The 22,416-nt window shown below is 41.2% G+C and overlaps 1 protein-coding gene across 1 annotated transcript in view; it reads right to left on the bottom strand.

Moving 5' to 3' along the window:
- Positions 1–4,044: 4,044 nt before the first annotated feature.
- Positions 4,045–22,416, bottom strand: part of LOC108876571 (protoheme IX farnesyltransferase, mitochondrial) — a 30,332-nt gene continuing 11,960 nt past the window's right edge. Inside the window, exons 5-7 of the mRNA XM_018666184.2 lie at positions 10,780–10,850; positions 7,211–7,443; positions 4,045–5,239 (exon numbers count right to left, since the gene is read on the bottom strand). Coding sequence (XP_018521700.1) covers positions 4,806–5,239; positions 7,211–7,443; positions 10,780–10,850 — 738 coding nt within the window. The 3' untranslated portion in view covers positions 4,045–4,805. The remainder of the gene's footprint in view (positions 5,240–7,210; positions 7,444–10,779; positions 10,851–22,416) is intronic.

Below are 22,416 nucleotides of genomic sequence, written 5' to 3'. Positions count from 1 at the left end.
CTCATCTCAGGTTCGTTAAAGCTGCCGCTGGAGCAGAGGACCTTATACAGAGACAGGCGGGAGAGTGACAGCGGCGGCGACCAATGAACCTGCGAGGGAGATAAATATGCAGCTGGTTGTCGATAGAGGCTGACCAATCAGAGGGAGGCAAGGCAGCCCCCCCACTCCAACCCGTGGGATCCTCCGCGTGGAGATGAGATGAAGCGTGCGCGCGGGACTGTGTTGAGAGTTTGGAAAACTTTTCTTATTGGGCATAAAGAGCAATTAAGTGAAGTTTCTACTGTCCGGGACGAAGACACGTGATTCACATGAATTTAGACCACCTCAGGTTTTCCTACAGGACTAATCCAAACCTTCAGCCCATTTATACCAACTTTTCATTATTCAATAAAGAAAATAAACATCCAAATACATTTCATTTCATTAGAACAGTTCTGAAGATAAGAAAAGAGTCACGGGAAATAACAGACCTCCCCACATGATCAACACAAGTCCCGCGTGATTTTCAAACAGACTTTGTGAAGTGAAACAGTTTGATTTTGTTACTGACACTGAGCGAAAAGCAGCAGTGGAGAGGTCATACTCTCACTTCACGCTCTGATGAGTATCTCATAAATGCAAACTGGGAAAAACCAAGTCAGACCATTGATTCTAAATGTAAATAGTTTTAATTAAGTAATTAATTATTAGTTATTACTTTTAATTTTGTGCACGTGGGAGCAATTAAAAGTGAAAAAATATGCCTGGAGAAACAACAACAATTGGACTTATAAATAACGAAAGGCTAAATCCTACTACTACTACTACTCCTAATAATAATAATAATAATAATAATAATAATAATAATAATAATAGTGAGCGATGTATAAGGGCTGCTAACAATGCACTTATTAACATAACTTTCTTTACTCCAGCTTGTTTTGATCCACAGAGCAGGTCAATACGGAACTACAATAACGGAAACTGTTTGCTGGTGTAAACAGGTTACATCCAACTCGCACGCGCACTTGTGGTTCGAGAATCTACTTCTTTTTATTACCATATTAAAAATAATCGACGTAGCTTATGGTTTCGTTGTTTTATTGTTGCCACCTTCTAAACTTGTGAAGTCTCGCGGCAAATAAGCAGAAAAAGCCAATTAATGAACAGGCTGCACTCATTAATCGTTTTCTTCTTCTATGACAAAGTGAGTCTGCGTAGTAATGAAAATCTGCAGCCTTCACATAGAGCAGAAAATAAAATATGGAAAAAATCTCTGAAGTTTTGTTTTTTTGAACATGATTCAGTCATCCTCCAAACACACACACACACACACACACACACACATACACACACTGCTGTTAAATAAACATTTTTGTTAAATAACTGAGAGCACTTAAAGAGCCCTGCAAACCCTCTGAATGAAAAGCTCAACGTTGGGAATATGCACTTAATTTCCAATTTAGACAGAGAAGAAGAGGAAAAAGAGAAAAGAAACTTGCAGCGAATATTTTTCATCCGAGACTGGAGAGGACTCAAAACAGATCTGTAATTGAAACCTCGGGAACTTCAGCCGCTTGTGAAAAAGACCCAGTGTCAGACTGTTTCTCATGTTTTTAAACCGAACGAACACACAGGCTGAAATGTGAACAACATCCACTTTAATATGTTTTAAATGCACATGAGCACGCTGGCTTTTATTTTCTAGTTTAGTCTGCAGGATAAGTAACGGCGGAATAACGGCCTGAGTCATTCTGTACGCAGGGACAGATCGGATCCAAATCGAGGCCAAACTCTCCTGTAAAAAGTGTGTTTGTAAGAAGAGATTTGTCCTTTTCATGTGTCATTTAAAAATATTTATTTTCCTCATTAAAAAAAAAAAAATCCCTCCATAGTTAGAGGACCTGTTGGTGCGTTCACGGGGTCTAACAGAGAGTTAATGGCACCAAAATGTGTTTTTTTTCCAGGGCATCAAAGTCATTTTTTTCGTGTGTGTGTGTGTGTGTGTGTGTGTAATATTCCTACAGGGACTTGTAGGGGCAGTTTTATTGTGGCGGTTGTATAGTTTCAGTTAAATATTGCTTTAGGATTACTGCAGCTCTTTGGATTCTATTTTGCAACAGCCAACCTTTGAGGAGAGGCCAGAGGTCATCCGTCATCCTGAGATTTCATTGCTGGGTTTTTGAAGAGTCCTGGAATCTGATCTGTTGCTCAGTGTTTCCCTCCTCTGATGTGAGAGTCAGTGTGGATATTAAAGCCCGGGCTGACTGCAGATTGCTGTTTGGGGACTCTCTCCTGTTTACAGATGCATATTTCGCTCTTTGGTTTGTTGACTCTGGCATGAAAGCTCAGACTCACACTGAATGGGCAAATAACATGAATGATTTAATGACTGATATCAGCAATGGGAAAGAGAGAGACCTCCGTGTTTTTGTGTGTAGAAAAGAGTGAAATAAGGCTCATGAAATATTTTTGGCTCATGAAATAATAATACATAGACTTTCTGAAGTTTTTCCTCATCCTACATGAGAGTAACTGTGATAAATCTAAAGTACAAAATGTCTAACAATTTAGTTCTCAACTGCTATTCTATATAATTATTATTAGTATAAGATGAACAGGACGTTGTGGTCCCTCTGCACGATTTACCAAGTTCAGAAGTTACTAAAAATACTGAGGATCCACTCCACACATGTATTATGATATTAAAACAATAGAAGAAGTTTAAATTAAAGCTTAAATTTAAATTTAAATTAAAACCCTTGCAGAAGAATCCAGATTTTTGTGCATATGCAAATATTTTCGTTTCAAAACTTCTGTAAGTTGCATATTGTATATGAATGGCTTCAGATGATCATGATGTCACAAAATCATGATCACAGACACACACATATTAAAACTCAGATTTCAGGTGAACACGTGAAACTTTCCCTCCTTGGCTAATACATTTGAAATGGCTAAAACTTTGCACATAGTGTATATTATTCTGCACAGTGAAGCTAAAAAACATCCAAGTGAAGTTACTAAAAGTAAAACATATTTTTGAGTGGAGAAGGCGGGCTTTAAAAAAAATCACACTTGTTGGTTTAAATGAAGTTTTATGAGTTTTTGAGCAACTCCCATGTCTGAATCTGAGGATAAACTGCCCCAGAGTCTCACACTTAAGTATGAATAATGATCATTTTAAAGGATGGATTTACCTCCTGTATCATCGGAGGAGGAGTGCCTCTTTAGGTTGTGGTTTAGTAAATCAAACTTAACAGCTGAAAGCTCAATATAACCATAATAAGGTATGTGCATATTTAATATAATTCATTTTCTCAACCATCAGCGTCAGAAGTAGAAATAAGACAAAAGCAAACTCTTAATAAGACAAGACAGAGTCACCACTGCAGCTCTATAGGAGCGGATGTTGTAAACCACGGCAGGCCATCACGCTGAGCCACAGAGGTTGGCGACGACATTCAATCTCTACACAGGTTGGGTGTGTGTGTGTGTGTGTTTTTCTCTACTTTTCTCCCAACTGTAACAGCTGGCTCCATCACACACACACACACACACCCTCCCACCCCTCTGATATGAAACTCTGTATCCGGTCAGACACTTTACGAGGATGTCGAGCCGTTTCAGGTCTCCCGGCCTTGGCTAAATCCCACAGCCTCCCTTTTATGGAGGGGAGGATGGCAGCGAGCGGGGAAGGAGGCCGCTGGTTTCTCCGAGCGCACTGATGGAAATGTAACCAAATACCAAAACTAGGGGTAAAGGGCGGAAGGGGAGCACATGTTGACTGACAGGTGCAGAGGTGGCCTGCTAAATAGAGCTTATTGGAGGGACGGTGATTTGTACTTAGAGCGAACACATCCACTAAGGCTATAACTGAAACTTAAATCCATATATAATGTGTAGTCTGAGTCAGCACCACCACCTAACGAGGTGTGGTGGCGACTTGTGTGTATCTGATAAGAGTCAGGCTTCTACTTTAGGTACACAGCCCTTCATGCAACTTCTAAATTGATATTTAAGTGGAGAGAGTGAGCGCGTAAATGATGACACAGAAGACAGAACTACAATCATGACGCTTTTATTGTTGGAGAACATTTACCCTTGTGTTTCTCACTGGGGTTAACTATTCCCTTTGTTTTGGTGCAGACGAACCGTGTTGAAATAAACCATTATGTAAATGAATGAAGACCCATCAGTGCATTTGCTGAGCAGCAAAATACAATGAGGCTTATGAACTGTCAAGTAGCAGGGATCAAGTCAAGGTCGAACATCAGTCGACAGATATCAGTTGCAGAGCTGTAGCTGCTTCACATTAACATTATATTTGTCCTATTTTCACACTCTTTCAGAAAATCAAATATATATCTCTTGATTACATGATGTTGTGATGTCAGTCTTCTGCTTTGCATTTGTACAATGCACTGGGTTAATTTGTCCACTGTGTGGATCCACTGGAGCAATTTACACTGTACAAGAACATTTAACATCAGTCGTGTACAACATAGACAGGAACTGGTGGGCTCCTATATAAATAAATACAGAATATACACAGTACACACACATTGAAATGATTACACCCTGATGTAATAATTCAGTGTGTTTTCTGTAAATCAGCTGTTTTGATCCAAATCATTTCCAGCTCATTTCCTGATCTGCAGTGAGCACCACTGGTTTAAATTAACCACAGGTAAAATAATGCGCCCATCACCGAGCTCCGACCGAGCATGATGATGAAGTGGCAGGGGGAAACACTGAGAGAGTATCTCAGTTAAAGTGAGGGTCTCAAAGGTCTTAGAGGTGTTGGGGGGCATCTATGAAAACAGTTAGCTCTGCAGTGTGAGGGGTAAAGGTGAAGCTGGAGGTAGAGCAGCGTCCTGTTGGTCTCTGCGAGGCTTCTTGCAGGTGAGTGCCAGCAGCAGCAGCATGGGCAGGTGCCAGAGGCTGCAGAAGAACAACTTGCGGGCGCTGCCGCGATCTCCCTTTTGATAGAAGCGGAAGGCCAGGTAGCTGATGTACAGGTTGATGGGCAGGGAGATGATGGGGAAGGTCCAGGTGGTGACGTCCAGCACGGGCGCCAGGGTCGACAGGCCGATCAGACCCAAGCTGTGGCGCAGGGCCACCTGCTTGCACATGCCAGGGTGGGTGACGGACATCATGCGGTAGCCGCCGCGGGAGTAGTCCTCCCTCAGGTTCCAGCTGAGGGCGTTGAAGTGGGGGAACTGCCAGCTGTACAGGAAACCACCCAGCAACAAAGCACCTGAGGGGTGAGACGGAGGGAGAGATAAAAGGAGGAGGAGGGAGAGGATTAATGATGCAGACTGAAGAGTCTCATGGACTCACACTGATGTGCTGCTTCTTTAATTCATACTCTGCTGCAAAATATTAGGCCAAATGATGAAATAAGTTGGTATTTTTGGTGGTATAACTAACTATGGTATATATTTAATCCAGAGGTACACACGATCACCCATTTTAAAACAAAAAACTACACTTCAATATCACTGGTATTATATTATTTATTTAATAATCTAAATGAGTCAAAGCAGAAGAGCAAGTGTATACAGGGACAAGAAGATATTTTTTATCTAAAACTTATTAAGCTTATTCATTTAGTAACATACAGTTAATTTCAAGGGCAAGTTCATTTCAAAGGCTGAGCCCCAGCACAGACTAGATTGTTTTAAAGCTTTAATGAATAGGATGAGTTGCCATGGAATCAGTGGTCCTCTTAAAATAAACAGCAAATGAACAGAATAGAACTGCTTTCGTTTTATAGATGAAAAGCCAGTAAATTCAATAAACATGATGTTGAAAGAGCCCACTAAATATTTGTAGTATAAATATTATATAGTATATAATACTCCTCAGGGATACAGCAGCAACATGATGGAACACATTTCATACAGCTGCCATGACAGACCACTTAATGTGCCCACCAAACAAGCTGAATAAGCCCCCCAGCCTCTGTCTCTTCTCTAACTTAACATTACATTCATTTAGCCACAGCCACTTACAATAAGTACATTCAAACTCCACTGGACCAAGAACAGCTAACAGCACTACAGGCAGTCTGAGCCATATGTAAATAAAGCTTTAACAAACGCTGCATCATTATGTTCAGTATCAATTAATCTGCTGTTTATTTTCTTGATGAATTGTTTGGTCTATATAATTATACTTAATAGTAACCAAAACCCAAGGTGACTTCTTGTTACTTGCTTTGTCTAACAAACAGTCCAAACCCCAAACATATTTTATTTATTATCACACAAGCCAACAAGTAAATACACAGCTGGTATCAGTTAATTTTTGGCATTTCTTCTTAAGAAATTACTCCAACAGTCAATCAGTTACTGTAGTATTGTTGCAGACTAAATTTCTGTTGATTGACTAACTGCTTATTTTGGCTAATTGTCTCAGCTCTCCATTAAGTAAAACCTCAGACTAAACTTCTGATCTAATGACTGTTGAGATGTGTTGTGTTAAATATTTGATTTGAATTACAGATAGAAAATATGACACTGGATTGTAATGGAGGTATAGGCTGTGGACGGGAAGACTATTTCATTAACTGATTAGCTGAAACTGAATATTTATGAATGTCTCCACACACACAAAAAAAAAAACAAAAACCCAAATGTCACTGCAGTCCAGGGAGACAAATATGGCTGTATGAACTTCACATATTGCAGAAGCTCTTTGTCCTACACAGTGTCTGCAGACTGGAAGTAGCATGGGCGATACGCAAGAACAAATAAGTTGTGACTTTGTGGTTGAACATGGATGTCTGTGAGCACTAAGTCTGCAGTTAATGATCATATCTTCATCTATTAATTGGGTTGATCATTTTTTTAATTCATCATTTAGTTTGATCAAATGTCAAAAAAAAAAAAAAAAAAAAAAAAACTGTACAAAGCCCATTTCACTTTCCCAGAGCCCAACGTGATGTTTTCAAATTACTTGTTTTATCCGTTCAACAGTCCAAAACCCCAAACTATTTAATTTACAATGATAGAAAACAGAGAAGAGCAGCAAATCCTCCCATTGGAGGATCTGGATCAAGCAAATGTTTGGCTTCTTTGCTTGATAAATGACTTCAACATGTTGAAGATGCCTCCAAACTGAAGAATTTTCTCTCAACCAACTTAACGTTTCAGCACGAGCATCTACGCACATGCACATACATGTGAGCCTGTTAATACACTATATCTCAGCTGGTTCGTCATACCTGGCTCCAGACAGCCTGTGGCAGCCGTCCAGCCCATGACAGGAGGTATCGCCCCCACCACTGCCCCCACCCAGGTGTTGGTGATGCTGAGCCTCTTGAGCGGTGTGTAGCAACAGGTGTAGAGGAAGATGTTGAGGGCGCCCAGGAAGCCTGTTAATGGGTTTACAGCCAGCGTGAGCAGCGCGACTCCAGGGACTCCGCAGGCCAGAGCAAAGGACACTGCGTGGAGGGGACTGGTATAAGACAAGAAAGAGACACAGGGAGAGGATATGAGAATCAGCAAGACAAAGGAAAAAAAATATACAAAAGCAAGTTTACAACATGAGTTTTTGATGTTTTTTTGATAAAAGGCAGGTTACAGTAAACAGAGTCAGGCACAGACAAAAGTCCATCACCGCCATGGGGACTACGGATGATAAAGTTTTGTGGGCTTGTGCAGACACCAGATAGTAGGACAATAGGACAGTGATAGCCAAACATGTTCAACACACACACAAAGACGTGCAGACCCATGGGGGCCACACACTGACAGACAGCAGCCGTGCATGGCTGAGTCTCAAAACGGGAGGCTTAGAAGAAGCTCATCTGATAAGGGTTTGTCAGGGATAAAAGTAGGCCTGCAAGATGAAGAGCATGTGCACACGCCAGAGATCAAAACTAGCTGAAGAAAACCACTGAGGCTCAGGCTTTTAGCCGGATGAAGATTTCCTCCTCCTCCTCCTCCCCTCATCTTTTATTGAAAGCAGTGATGGCAAGGTCTGGTTCAAATTCACCAGTAAATGCTCCATAAATTAAAGAGAGGGTAGATTAAAATCTTGACCAAATGCAGGCCTTTTCTTCAAAAAGCAAACAGGGCTTTTATTTTGGTGGTGTGGCCGAGCAGGGAGATTGGAGCATTAATGTGATTAGTGGTGTTATGTCTGTTTTATGTGGGCTGAGGTGGGGCCGTGCAGGCTGGCTTTGGGCTGTCGACAGTCTGGCTGTGGGCTGGCTCAGCGGGGGTCAGGGGAGGGAGTGCGTCACATGGCCTGAGGTGGGTTTACTGTCCTCTGCTTACAGTCTGACACAACCCGCAGTCATAACGTCAGGTGGGTAAAGTCAATACAGAAAGCCAAAGATGTGGGCAGCTGGTTATACCACAATCAAGGCCATAGATCCAAATGTAAAACATGAGGTATTTACCTATTAGGTTAAAGAAACAGGATGATTCCACTTAAAACTTAGCTACCTTAAATATTCAAGTGGTAAGAGAGGGCACAGTGACAAGAAACTGCAGAAAGCAAACTATTCTGAACTTTCCACATATACAAGCCTGGCCTACAATACTGTGGCTTTAGGAGCTAGTGTGAAACCAGGAACAGACTTTAGATACTAGAAAACTGTGAATACTAAACACACATAACTACTATTTCCCCAAATACACACATATTTTTTGTATCTAAAGCCAGAAAGGAGCACATATTAAATGACAGGGGAGAACATTTTTATACTGTATTCCAAAAATAGAAACAGACATGCAATTTGTGCAGAAAGAGCAAAGATAACAAGAGGAAAGATGCAAAGTTGATAAATGACACTGAGAGCTGAATCAATGTATCTGCACCAAGGGCTAGATGAACTGGATTAGAAAATAATTCTACTTTCACAGCACACTGTTATTATTTCTCCCGCTACATGATTCAGAAAGTCTGAATTCCAAGTTGAACATTAAAGTACATTTTTGAGCTTGGAAATGTAGTTTGACAAAGTTATCTTAATAAAGCAAACTCTATGCACTCATGAAAACCATGAGACATGGTTTCACTGAGAACAATAGGCAGCAATTTGATGAAAAGAAAAATTTTAAAAATCCTTTCACACTACATGTACAATTTTAACTGTCAACACTAACTGACTCAGACTGTAACTGACTTGGTGCGACTAATCTTCTGTGTTCCTCCTCTTACCAAGCTGAAAGCCATGCAGCATCACCACAAACGGAAGCCTCAAACTCTGCAAAACCACAACTAAGGATGGAGGACTGTGATCCACATTTTACAGCAAAAAGCAATAAAAGGTGGGAAAGATGATACACTATTGTAGTCCCGGCATAAAACTATTTTAGATGCTGACATCATACTGAGGGGAGAAATATAATCTTGGCTCACAAAAGCCTCATCCTGGAAACAACATGGAAAATGTGTAAAATCTGGACTTCTGATGAATTGTTTGACAAGACAGTCCTGCCTCCATCTGCTCGCTTTGTCTATGCAAGATTGTACGTGTGAGAGAGAAAGGAGGAGACAGGGAGAGACCGAGTGAGAGATGTAGCGTTTCTGTGTGTCTCACAGACAGACAGACGCACACCTCCTTTTGTCAGGGACAGGCTAAAAGCCAGAGAGAAGAGGCTGTGTTTAGACAGTGAGAGAACATCTTCAATCACCAGCTCAACAGCATGAGAGGCCACGTTTAAACACAACGTCAACAGAGAATTCCTAAATCTGGGGTGAGATAGTTGTGGGTGAAGGTCCAGTTATGATACTAACAAGCTGTTCAGTCATAAAGTGACTATGCTGCTGGTATATATTAGCAGGCAACGGAGGTATTTAGCTTCTTCTTGCTGGCTGCATGTGAATTGGACTGGTGGTTAAAGGCACTTCATCCTTTTATGTCAACAAGTTCCTCCTGAATAAAAATGAAAGCAGAGATAGGGAGATTTTCCTGTAAGAGTGAAATGCAAAGGAGGCAATTTCCTGGCACTGACAATAGGTGGGGAGGACGTGTGGTTGGTTTGTTTTTTTGGTTCATGAATCTGCTGAAGGCTGGCAGTCTCCCAAGGATTTGCAGGAGCGTGTTGATGCACGCAGTCCACTGATTCCAATGCAGAGGTTATCTGTCATCTAAACAGTGGAGGTAGCAAAGTGGGGGCGGTCACCCTCACCTCGACCTCATCCCTCCTCCTTCCCAACCTGGTAACAAGCTTGCATTACACCTGACAGGTGTAACACAGAGGATCATCATTGCTGGCATGCATTCCTGTCACTTGCAGCTACGGTCTCTGTCTGCCACTACTTTACATACACAGCTACTGGTGTGTTCCAGTGCCATAATAACGCAATAACTAAAGCTAGAACAGAGGATCATTACTGGATGTGTGCTCGGAGCTACTGTTTTATTTAAGGTGCACTCCTCATTGTAATATCACAGACAGACACACAAGGGCTTCGACACCACAAGCTGCTACGTCATGTTTCACTCCTGGAAAAAATGGCCCTCAGCAAGACATAGTAAGGATAAGGTCAATGAGCATGGCTACAGTGGCAGACTTTGTCATTCGTCCAGTATGACTTGCAAAAAAGGCAGCCTGGATGGCGCTGTAGCTGACATGTAGCGTTGCTGGAGGTGCCTCAGTACTGAACTTAACACCAACTCATGCTGAGCTGTTGTGTCTCTCTCCTTCTGCACACTCGTCCAGTGTTTCTTCATTGTCTTTTTAAAGTAAAATGAGTTTGCTAAGCCGTATATATATTTCATAGAGAAGATCATGTAAAAACAAATGTTGTTAAATAAGAATAGAGAGAAAACTGTACCTTATCTGTCCTCTGACGAGTGGACGGTTCTTTGTACGGTTCATGTTGGAGTCAAAGGGCACCTCAAAGTACTGTGGAGACAGAAGAACAAGAGGGTTATTGCAGGAGATACACAAACACAACACAATGACAACAATGATACATTGTTCCCTAGACAAGACACATTCGGATTTAAAAAAAAAGGGCAAACATACACTCTTTTTTCCATACACACACAAATACTATACAGCATTATGTAGTATCTCCACATCCTGCAGGCAACAAACTAATTAAAGAAGTATTTAGACATCACTTTATAGGTAGTTTAGGTGTATTTTTTATGAGTGGTTCTTGCACACTCCCTGCACTGCAGCTCATAAGGTACAGACGTGACTTAGAGGATTCAGATTTTGTGTTTTCTGTCCTCTGATATTTGTCTTGTCACAGAAAAGCAAGTCAACTTTTGGTAAATTTATAAGGATAAGAGCAGCATTGAGTGTATGGCAGAGCAACATCTGGAGAGAGACAAAGTGAAGGGAGCTGCATAAGGCATGGTCACAGCTCTGAGCCAAATGCTCACCCTGCACTTAGGGAGTAAATGGACTGAAGGTGCAAGGTGGAGGCAGCGAGCTGTTGGGTGGGAGGTGGTGGCAGTGGTGCTGGGGTGTTCTGGGATACAACTATGTGAAAAACTACTTATACTCCTGTTTTATGATCTGCTCTGGAGGAGTATGCTTCAAAGTGCTCCCATGAGACTGGCAATGTGTGACTTAAATGCAAACACATGAGGTGCTTATATGCAGGAACTGGCTAATCTGTGTGTGTATGTGTGTGTGTCTGCGCATGAATGTGTGTAAGCAAGCAAATTCACATAGATGTGTGTATTTGCCTGCCTACATAAGAGCCTTTGACTGATGAAGAAAACAGATAAGGCACTTAAGACTTTGGAATATCAAGATCCATCTCTTCTGATATATGGTTCACATAAAATACCTAATAAACTGATAATCCACTTTTCTCTTCTTAAACACAGGTTCCCAGATTTACTGCACTCATGACATTGAAAAGCCACCATATTATTAGGAAACCCCCAGTGGATGGCATTGCATTTCATACTCTGTAGATTTTTATTTTGAAGAACATTAGGGAGTGGGCTGCACCATTAAGGTCTGATATCTCACATTACCCCACTTTGACTTAAAGTCAAGATCCAAATACAAAGCACAGATGAAAAGATCAAGGAGGTTTGATAACAATTTTGGCTTCTCAGATGAGGTTTGAAATTTGGAAGGCACACCTAACCTCTGAGAGCAGAGGAATTCTATAAAATGACCCCCAAAATGCCAATCCTGAAGCTCAACCATGCAATGGTGCAATGGTGCAACTATTTTGCATTATTTTGAAGATTAAATTAGCATTAGCAATAAAAGAAACAGAGCATTTGATGGTCATGCCTACCACACAGAGAAAAGTAAGTAAACATATCTCATTTGGCTTTAGTTAATCCTGAAATTGCAGCGGCGCTAAAACTCCTCAGGCAACCAAAGATATTAAAATTAGCGGTGGAATAAGCTCTCTTCGTGTACTCCAAAGAAAACCTCCTGCTTCCCTTGTCTATCTTGGCTTCAGTTATCATTGGAGTACTAGCTAGCTGGGTCTGACTGGACTGAGCCAGGCTAATGCACAGCTGTGAATGCGGCTGTGGGACCCCAAGGCCCAGGCTGAGGTGTTAATTCTATTTCCTGGGTCAGGAAATGCGTCAGGAGGTCAGGGGCCGCATGAGAGAGAAATGCACTTTGTGGCCAGGCCAGAGCAGAGCAGTGCTGAACCAGGCCTCAGGCAGGCCCGGGGCCAAGCTCGCTGCAGCACTGCTCACATAAAATGGATCCACTTAGTTTCCAATAACATCATCCCACATGTTAAAAAAAAAGCCTGATAGTGTGCACAACAGTGCTTTATGAATTATGCCCCCAGAGGCATACAAGGCACCTGTACAGCAAATAAGACCAAAGAAGAAAAGTATCTCAAAACACAAGTGCAGCCATTGTTTGGGTGAATCTGTCTTGTGTGAATATGGATGATTTGATGTGAATGTCAAAGTCACTCAGTCCACCTCGCTGTGTGTGCTGTGCGGTCGTCTCAGTTTGTCCAGTCCTGCTATCGTTCCTCCCTCTCTGCCTTTTAAGTCAGAGTACCTCATCTGGTTCACATCAGCGGCCCTCTCAGCCCATGTCATTATTTCCGCCCAACACTGCCATGTGTTACAGTGATGGCATTAAAATGATTGGGCCATTTGTGTTTTGTGTGCATGCACGTGCATTGCTACAGGTAGGTCTAGAGGTTGCAGTGGTTCAGTGCATCAGTTTAAAATTGATGGATTTTCACAGGTCTTCACCTGCTTTGAGTTGAGGTAACTTGACTGTGTAATTAACTGACACAACATTCAGTAATTATAGTGTTTAGCAATAAGATCAATATTCAGCAGGACACCTCTGATCAGTATCCACCAGTTTATATTACTAAATGCTGATAAGCTTTTAGTCAAATTGTGATTTAAAAAAATTAGGGATAAAAATGATCCCCAAAATACTCATGCTAAATTAACATGAATATTGATAAGAGGAATGTAACGTCATTAATAAGTGCCTCTGTTATTATCTATAGGTAAATAAACATAGTATTTAATATTTCCAACAAACCTAAAAATAAATAGCAACAATTGCCATGTTTTGGCTTAATATCATAAGAAAATGTCACAATATTAATTAAAATGTCTTAAAAAATGAATGTGTGTCAATGCTGGAAATTAATATATTTATATTTTTTTCTTTATAATACAACTGCATAGTGCCTACCTAACACAGCCTATCATAGGCCGATCAATTCCAAATGAAAAAACATGGCTTACATTTCACATTTATCTATTCATTTCCAGTGTGAACAAAGTACTAACGATCAAATTCAGTTTTCATCGTGATGCATGTGCACAGTGCCTATCAAATAGAGGCAAACAGACATTTGTTTGTTTTTAACCGGATGTAGCTCTGCTCGTATCACTTGCTAACACACCATAACATATCTGACTGAAACTGCCAGGTGGTGTTTGCTGAGCTAAATATGGCATTTTTCATAGGTGGCGTACAAACAAAGGTTTGGATTGAGCTTCAGATAACATTCAGTTTCATCAAAAACTGCCTGGATCAATACCAACCCCAACTCTATGGATCAGCTCAGGGTGTACACAGAGAGGTGGATGGGGAGACAGAACCGGAAGTTATGGAGAGTCTGGCTGCTGCTCTCAATTACGGACACAAACACATATACACACACACATAAAACCCATAACTGTAGGGGCAATTATATACCAGATGATGAGGACTGAAAACAGGCAAGACCAAAGTGAGAAGCAAAGGAGAGGGGGTGTTTAGCTGCCAGATCCTCCAAGCTATCAAAGACAGAACGTGATCCACCGCCAACCACCAGGGCTCAATTGATAACAGGCTGCAGAGAGGCATTTCCTATCCTTGTGTAGAAGCTGAGGAAGATAACTTGGCTTTGTGTCATGGTATGATTTATGGTGGTGCTAAAGCATAAAGTGTATCTGTTTGATGACAGTAAATTAAACACTCAGGCAGTAAGACTTTAAGAGCTACGTAGTTTTGACATTGTGTAAAATGTTTTTTTTTTTTACTCAGTAGTTGGCCCGTATAACTAACTAATTAAGGAGTCTGAAAAAATCTTATACTTTGATTGTGCACCAGCCACTCCTTGTGCTCCCCATGGGAGAGGGGTTGCCTTATCAACCCCACATGACAAGCACACCTCTGATCTGCCAGCAAAACCAACAACTGGAAGTACAGTGAAGGTCAGAGAGGAGCAATACAGCAAACTACACACTGTGCATTTGCTGTGTTTACTCGGGAGGCAAGAGCGTGCCTAAACACAGGTATAAGAACACATGCAGCTGAGCAGCTATATGGCTTTGGCTCACAGAAACATCAGCTGGCCTAAACAGCGTGTCTCTCTCGCTCTGCCGAGGGAAACCCAGGTGCATAAGACCAAGTCATCACTTGTCAGAATGTCAACTGTGTGCCATGCTGGAGTAGAATGGCAGACTCAAACTTCCTTAGGGGTGAGTGATGCTCTGATGCATGCGAGCCAAGTCTACTTAAAAAAGCTCGAGAGCTCTCAAAGCCCCTTCAACACTGACTGTGAACTGTCTCTGATCAGCCACTTGACAAACAAGCAGCCAAAGATTTACATAGATTAAGCTGTCCTCAGAAGTCAATTCAATGGTTCTGGCACACATTCGCAATGTTTTGAAGTCAAATGAAAGAAATGGAACAAAACAGACGAGGCATGCAACCTGACTAGTCACAACACAAAAAACGCTGGTAAGGCAGATCAACATTATTTCAAGGTGTTTCTGCGGTAGAAGTGGGACTGTGGCTCTGTCTCCAAAATGCTATTGATGTCTCTAGAGTCAAATGAATAGTCATGGAGCTATGTGAGCAATGCTGTGATTTTGCACCAGTTCCCTGAAAAACCTGTTTAACACTTCCAAAGTGCTTATTAACCTGTTAGCATGAACCTGCGTGTATATGTGTGCATGGCAGAGGTGTTGAATAACAGGGAAAAAAGAAGTCAGAAATAACAAAAGGAAAGAGAAGAAATGAGGAAAACAGGAACTTAAAAAGGAGGAAACAGGAGGTAAAGAGAAGAAAGAGGGGGGGCTGATTGCAGACAGTGATCAGACAGTGTTCACTGTAATTAGGGATGTCTGGGTTGTAGAGATGTGTGCCATGATATGGATTCAGCCATAAGTATGAACCAGTATAGAATGGATTTTTGGATGGTAATGAGTCAGAGTACAAAATATCTTTAGGGACTGTGAAGAAAAACAACTAAAAACTGTTTTTTTCTGTTCTTAAGACAGCTCCATCACACCAATTCTGACACTGACAAAACAGCAATATTAATTTCACACTATCAGCGGTGGAGGTGAAAGATAAAAAACAGGAAATAGGAGGCATGTCTGGGTCTGGAATGCTGCGCATGGACAGCTGGCAGATGTTTTGGGGGTTCCTTGCCCTCTGCGATCCTTTGATGTGATAAGATGATGGGGGATTCAGCTGGTGTGATTAGACATGAAAAGCAAAGATTGTTTGCACTGTTTAATTCATGAGAGAAGAAATGAAGGAAAACAGGACAAACAAAATCATATAACCTTTGATCCAGACATCTTTTTGCAATTGAGCAGCCTACCTTTCCATGCCTATACAGTGACTCACGCATGTGCACAAAATCCTTACATTTTTCTTCAGACCTTAAAAAGACAGTAACTAGCCATGTTGAAGCTACATGTACTTCTTTGTCTTCTAAAGGCCAGATCTGGACTATCCTGCTGCTGTAAGTTAAAGTCTCCTTTCGTTCCTCCTCGGCACCAGTGTAGAGACTGCAGTACTCTGTCTGACCAAGGAGTGGATCACATCTCCCTTTCAGCTGTATGCTGAACCCACACCTCTTCTCCCTCTTTTTTTTTATAATGGTCGGTGTAGAGCTGTTGGCAGCAGTTCAGCTGGCACAGCTTCTCTCTTGATTAATGGCCTGAGTGTGAGACAGTGAAGTGCTAAACTGTCCTCATGTTAATCAGCCAATTAATGCCGTGCAGAGCTGCATTACCTCTGCCCTGCCGATAATCAGTCCCTGTGCCTGTGAAGATGTGGGCAGGATCTGGGAGAACTTACCACAAGGCAGTGGCATGATACGCTCTCACTGCCTGGGCCACGAAGAGAGGGGGAAGAATGGCGGAACAAAAAGAGGATAAAATGAAGAAAAACAGCTAAAGGTAGAGTATTATTATTACATTCTGCTTTTCTTCTAGCTCATCTGATCAAAGGAGGCTTTGGCAGCTGCTGCTTTACCTCTATAAAAATAGTTTCTGGTGGGAAACTAAAGATAAATGAGCATTGTCTATTTCTGTTCTGCACAGAATACTGTCCCGAACCACCAATGCAGGGAGCTGGGGGGAATATGTGCCTTGTGTTTAGAGGTGATGCCATAGTTCATCGTGTATGCCATATTACTTTTTTCTTCACTTATGCTGCATTGTGACCAAGCCACAGTGCCTCCTAGTGTGAGGGAGGACTCTGGTTATAAGCCATACTTTCAAATCCTATGATCTCATGAATCAAGAGACCCTCTTACACTGATAGATATTTCAGCACAGCTTATGTTTATTTAATGTCACAACGTAGAACGTTTGGACTAAACCTTGTAGCTAAATCCTTTGGTGAAATGGCTTGAGTTTTCAATATTAATCTTGATTTTACAATGTGTTTTTTGCCAAAAACCCATACAGTGGGCTATGCCAGCTGACACATTCATTCTCATTCCACTGTTAACATATGAACTGTGCAAACAAGACAAATTCCTTTGTTGGAAAGCTGGTCCGCCATATCTCCAGTCTCGGCCTGATAAGTTAACGCTCTTACTAATGAGGGCATTTCACTCCAGATCCTGATTACCATTAACTGTGCACACACTTGAGTGCTTTCTATTCAGTCTCACATACTGTGGGAAAACATATCAGTGAAAGCTGAAAACATAGAACCTGTGTGTGTGGTCACTTGTTTAAAGAGAAATAAACAGTCCTTCCAGCCATCAGTGGGCATTTGCAAATAACAGTCTGCGTGTGACATGACAAGCAGTTTGAAAGCCTCTCAACAGTCTGGGTGCAGTTGAAAAAGAGGCATGTGCATGATGGTGTGTATGTTTGAGAGAATGTGAGTGTTTAGATTTTTCATCCACAGCTGTATCTGACCACAAGGACACTGGAATGGGTGTGAGTGAGTGTGTGTCAGCTTTAGCACTGCGCTGATACGATACGTCCAGAAGAGTTTGAATAAACGTACTCCTTGGAAGTTAGAGGTGATAAGGAGCGAACGCATATGAAGGGCCCCACTGTTCTCTCAAACATGACAGCAGCCATCAGCACCTCTCGAATATTTGTATTTGCAGCAGTGACCCGTAGCAAAATCCAACCCTTCATCTAGACAGGGTCATTCAACAAGCTTTTCAAATCAAAATGACGAGGACCTCAGAAGATGACAACGACAGTGAGGTCTAGACCTGTGTGCAGCCAGCGTTTTACCTACTCACCCATATAAGATCACCTTATATTAATTTTAAACTCTGGATGAAGGTCAACTACCTATGAATGAAACGAGTCAACTTTTACAGAGAAAATCTTTCAATAAGGTATGCCACAAGATGTCTGTCAGGACATGTAGTGTAAAGAGCAAGTGAAAAAAACCTTCTAACAAAATAAATCACATCCTACAGAGCTTCACAGTTATTCCCTCTTGACTCGAACAGGAAAAGAGACCACATGACTGATATCAAGGGTCTCCTCTGAACTGGCCTCAGGAAGCCATTAGACTTGGTTTTTGGTAAATTAAAAAATGCCCTCTAATTGTTAGATTTCCTGATTATAAATTATACAGAGTTGTGGTTTTCAGCCCATAAACTCAGTTTAAGACATCTCCTGGTGTGCTAGCCCTCTTCTTTTTAGTATCCCGCTTCTGACTGACAGGAAACAGAGCTAGGAACTGAACCATGTTTACATGGAGGCAGAACATTTGCTGATACACAAGGGAGCAGACAGTAAACAGTGGCAAAAAGCAGCAGGAGTAAATAATTTATCCATGAGTTTCAATCTTGTTTGCCGGTGCAAATGGGAGGAGACTGTGTGAACTGGGTAACAAAGTTCCTGTCAGAGTCTGTCCTCCTCCACTGCCAGAGCACTGCCCCCGAGACTCGTCCCTCTCTCTGCCATATTCTCTGCATGCTCTCAACTCTCTCGTTATCACCTCAAGTGGAAAGGCAACCAGTTAGCTTTTCGACAGGTTCTAGAAGTGAGCTGTCAACCATCTGTCCCGTTAATGTAACAGAAATTCTTCCTGTCAGGATGTGGCATGGGACAGCTTCCAGTGTGTCTGAATGGTGAAAAGCAAGTGCTGGCACTTTGCTCAGAGAGAGGTTGCAAGAATGGTCAGAAACCAATATACTACTTTTGCAGAGATTACTGACCGCACCCAGGAGCACAATGGTAAAGTCCTGCAATTTAATATCTGAAAATGTAATTTTACCTGTTTGTTTGGTTTAAAACAAAGAATGTAGTAGTGTGAGGGATCCTGTCTGAATGTTTAAGAGAACAAAACTCTACCATATCATAGGATTTACTTCTAGAATGCATCATTTTGTCTGCCTCCCTAAAGCTGAGGTTAAAAGATATATTTTTTTGTCTGCTTTAAAGCACACTGTGTAAAGGATGTACCTCTTAAACAAGGACAGCTATTTCAAAGTGGTAAAGTGCCATTAAAACTGTAGGCTGGTGAAATTGGAGCCACTCCTCCCCTACCCATCCTGTCTCTTTATAAGCAATTATTACAAGAGAAGCATACAGATAAAAAAAGCCTGTATGCAGGAGAAAAGTGCAGAAGCACAGGACACTAACCCACACACTGTACCACTGGCACAGCCCAGACAGCGGAAATGTTCAATCCCCAGGATCTGGGTAAGTTAGACAAAGACATTTAGAGTAATGCACACACACATATGGGTACAAACACTCATGGGCATACACCCAGTTGTCTGTCATTCTCATACTGATTAAAGTTGTGTGGGTGTAAAATGAATGGGTACACAGCAGCGGTTACTTCCTTTTACTTGAATGAGTGACTGCACAGTGACATTAATAGTGTTCAAAGTAAAACACACGTGTGGGGCTTCAAGGCCTTTTTGTGTGTTTCTGGCTGTTGTGTCGGAGGCATGTGGGTAGGTGGATAATGCCACAGAGGATGAGTGTAGCTGAATTGGGTCTGATTGATCATACAAGGTCTCTTTTATCACATGAAAAATGTTCATGAGGTGGCAAAATAAAATGCTGCTTACCTTTAGCCACTAATTAAGGGAATGTATAAAAATACAAAGGCTGAATGACAAAAGCCACTTCAAAGCAGGGTTAAGTTATACAGCCACACTTACTGCAGATACGTCACTTTTGTTTGTGTTTCTAAAAGCTAGCTTACAGCAGCAACCTTGGTAATGAGTGAAAACAGTTATTAAGACATGAAGGATAGAGAAGTAAAGTCATCTTATTCCACGTAAACAAAGAAAGAAAACAAACTGTGGTTTTACAATCCCTTTGTGATCCCCAGGTGGGGTTAGCTACAGAGCAAAAAGCATTGCATCATGTAAAGAGGAGAAAAGGACTGGTACAGTTAAAGGTTAGTATGTGTGTTCAAGCTGCACACACCCAGAGACACACACTTTGATCTGTTTTGTGAACAGTAATCAACACTTAACGCATGAGTCTGACAGACAGACTGCCATGTCATCATATGGCTGAAGATCCTTTTAACTATGTGCAGTGTCTCCTGTAGAGAGAGACAAGGGTCCACACCCAACCCAGCAGGATGGCTACCTCAGGTGAGGGGGAACAGGTGGACCAACATGTGGACAGAAGAACACAAGTAAACCATAGTCAAGAAGAGACACAAAGGCAGACTGTAATGCCGTCAACGACATATACACTGTAAAGCTTTAAGAAACAGATTGGTCAGGAGTCCATGCACAAAAGGTGGCATTTATTACGAGAAAAAGTAATCCAGTGAAATTCAACAAAAGTAACTTTAAACTGAAGAAAATGAAAATAAGTCACTCGCAGCTTTGTGGCAAGAATACACACACACAGCAGGACTGATGCCCCTCAACAAATCATGACCTTGTGAAATCAAACTGCCTAACTTTAACTTCTGCTCAGTTATCTGTGTAACCTGATGCGATAAACTAATAGATTAACCCGAATCACTCGACTGAAATTAATGATTTATCACAAAAGCAAACTATTAATGTTGGGAAACAGGGTCCAGTGAGAGAAGCCTTTTCACAGCCTTACTTCAGACACATTCAATACCTAGATTAGTGGGTGTTTCAGTGAAAGAGGCATGCTGTCCAGGCAGTGCAGTTTTGCTTTATCTAATCACCTGAGGTGCACCCGTAACATACACAGTGAGACCTCAGTGAACTTCTACCCTTAATACATATGCATTTAAGGGAAGATAACACATATAACAGGAGATACAGTGTGGCTAAGAATACATTCCACTGAATTAACCAAGGTTCACATTTAAAAAGCATCAGCAGTTATATTAACACAAAGTTGAGAGAGGACACAGTGTTTTCATGGAACTGTATTATAATGAAATCCATTGTCAGGAGACACACTGCAGATTCATATAGTGCAGAAATGCAAAGCAATACTATCTCTGGTAAAGCTTTCAAAAACATCAAAAAAAGACAAAAAAAAAAACACACACAATGTCAAATATAATGTCTCCTTCCCCTAACATTGAACAGTGTTAGCATGGTTACAATCGTCATGACAACATAGCCCTTAAGAATATTTTTGTTTTTAAATGAGACTTTTATGAGCTTTTTCAGCTGTTTGTGATATGCTTTGTGATTACATAATGAAGGACTGAGGACTTGGGTGGCAGTTAGGATTCAGGAAATATAGTCTGCATAATAGTCACTGGAGACCAAGCGAGATCCTGAAAGCCGAAAGCACAGAAACAATTACTGCAGAGTAGTGAGAAATGACAGCCAGTTTAAATCTAGGTTGGCGGGTAATAATGTGATGTCTTCATTATGCTCAGCCAATACAGCACTTTACAACAGTGTAGCAAAAGGATCTCTGAGGATTTTTTTTTCGTCAACTGACAAGGTGAAATGTGACCCACAGAGATGGAGAGAGATTTTTTTTTCAAATCAGTCAACCTTGTTGTAAATTAATGGCAAAGCAGTATCACTCTCTTGATATGTAAATCTGCCAACAGAAACATGATCAGCTGACCACATAAATGCTAATCTGGGTTTAATTAATCCTGGCCACCAGCAAACTTTAAGCAAATACAAACCTCTTTCACCAAATGGCAAGATGGAAAGCGTAATGAATTTAACCCTTCATGTGCCATTCAAAAATCATACCCACCTGATGGGTTAAGTTAAAAACTCTGAGGGGTTTACTGTAAAGCCCTATGGGACCTTGTGATTTTGGACTAAATAAATAAACTTTACTTTTAAACTGAGATTTTGAGCATATGAGACACACCCAGGGCTTAGGGAAAGCCTTAGTGCAATGTTGGTAACCATTTTGTTTTCTAGCTACGATGCCCTTGCCCCAAAAGCTTCTCAGTTTGAATAAAATTAGCATGCAGTGTTGGCTCACGGGCACACCATAAACAGGGCTGCTTTTGTTAATTATCCACGGATCTCAGTATTACAAAGAGTGTTCCCTACTTGCCTTTGGCTAAGTTACCTTCAGATAGAGAGGGTAAACTTAAGTTTCACTGAAAAAAGCAAAAACAAAAAAAAAAAAACAAAAAAACCAATGTACACAAATACACAAATGTGATGTCTTAAAAAAGTAGTTAGCCTAAACAAATGTCTTTTCCTGTATCAAAATAATTAAATTTGTTCTCTTATCAACCTTGCAAAAACACACAGTTCTGTGCCTGTGCATTGTTTAGCTACTACAAAACCAGGGGTGTCAAGTCTTAACTTTGTCAGGCTTGTTTTTTCATCTATCTGTCC

The sequence above is a fragment of the Lates calcarifer genome, linkage group LG23 (assembly GCF_001640805.2).
Source record: "Lates calcarifer isolate ASB-BC8 linkage group LG23, TLL_Latcal_v3, whole genome shotgun sequence".
In the NCBI taxonomy this organism is placed as follows: Eukaryota; Metazoa; Chordata; class Actinopteri; family Centropomidae; genus Lates; species Lates calcarifer.
This window is presented reverse-complemented; position numbering and strand designations above follow the sequence as displayed.